At 37.0% G+C, this 1,357-nt stretch overlaps 1 protein-coding gene across 1 annotated transcript; it reads right to left on the bottom strand.

Moving 5' to 3' along the window:
* Positions 1 to 830: 830 nt before the first annotated feature.
* On the bottom strand, positions 831 to 1,355 carry LOC104982863 (olfactory receptor 12D2-like). Its single transcript, XM_010832307.1, has one exon. It carries the CDS (start codon positions 1,353 to 1,355, stop codon positions 831 to 833), a length of 525 nt encoding a protein of 174 aa, XP_010830609.1.
* Between the last annotated feature and the right edge of the window lie 2 nt (positions 1,356 to 1,357).

The following is a 1,357-nucleotide window of genomic DNA, read 5'->3' as shown; positions in this document are numbered from 1 at the left end:
CAATTGAATTATTAAATATCTTTGGAGTCAGAGTTCACAAAACTCTTTAGATAAACCATTAGTTACACTACCTGTATTAATTAGAACTCAGACTACTGTTTATTTTAATTACTTGCCTCTCTGCTTAGAGAAAAATAAATCATGACCTACTGCTTAAAAATGTCCTTTAACTCATATGTGAGTTTACATTTTCTTTCTTGTGGAGTCCATGGCCCTAAATTAAAATCCTTAAAGTGTAGCAGTTTAAGAAAACAGTTTAATTTAAAGTGTAATAATTTTTAAAAATTATTTTATTTTTTTGGCTGTGCCATGCAACATGTGGGATCTTAATTTCCTGATTAGGGACTGAACCTGTATGTTCTGCACTGGGAGCTTGGAGTCTTAACCACTGGGCCACCAGAGAAGTCCCTGAAACAGAATAATTTTATTATTCACATTATGATATGTTCACTTGCGGGGAACACATAGGTAAACATACTTAAGTACCATCCAACTATACAATGTATGAGTAATTGAGGCAAATTTCTGTATCTGATTTTATTTAAGAACACAAAAAGTAGATAACAAATCATTTTTATCAACTGATATCTCCAAAACAAATTCAACAATCAAATTCAATGGACAGTATCCCATTTATTCAAGTTTTCCTTACATTATGTAGGAGTGCATTGTTTAACATGACTTACTGGATTTTCCATTTATTATTCTTTTAGACAGTTCCTTTTGTTTCACAGATAGTAAACACTCTGACAAGCAGTATAATTCCGTATCTCCAGTTTCTCATTGTCTGTTGATTTATGCCTGAGAAAAGTTCTCTAGACTTCTTCAAGTCATTGACTCCTTGAAATCACCCTCCTCAAGGCTCCCTTTACTTCCTTGTTCCTCAAAGTATAAATCAGTGGATTTAGCACAGGAGTGACCACACTGTACATAATGGCACTGATCTGATCCTGGTCCATGGAGCTACTTGAGGCAGGATGAATGTAAACAAAAACACCAGGGACGTAGAAAAGAACAACTACCACGAAGTGGGAGGCACACGTAGACAGTGCTTTACGAAGCATGCTGCAAGAGTGGGTCTTGAAGAAAAGATAGACAATAATATAGAAATAGGACAGGAATGTTAGAAAGCATGACCCCGTGGCAATGGTGCCTGTGACATTATTGACCAGCCACTGGTTGAGCTCAGTGTTCCCACAGGCCAACTTGAGCAATGGCTTAACATCACAGAAGAAGTGATTAATCTGGTTGGAACCACAGAAGTTTAAGCGAGAGGTCATTACTGAGTGCAGCAGGGCATGGAAAAAACCAATGATCCAGACAGTGACAGCCATCTGGATACAGACTTGATTCATGA

This window comes from Bison bison, unplaced genomic scaffold (assembly GCF_000754665.1).
Source record: "Bison bison bison isolate TAMUID 2011002044 unplaced genomic scaffold, Bison_UMD1.0 scf7180017860735, whole genome shotgun sequence".
In the NCBI taxonomy this organism is placed as follows: Eukaryota; Metazoa; Chordata; class Mammalia; order Artiodactyla; family Bovidae; genus Bison; species Bison bison.
Note: the sequence above shows the minus strand (reverse complement) of the source record. Positions and strands in the feature narration are given on the sequence as shown.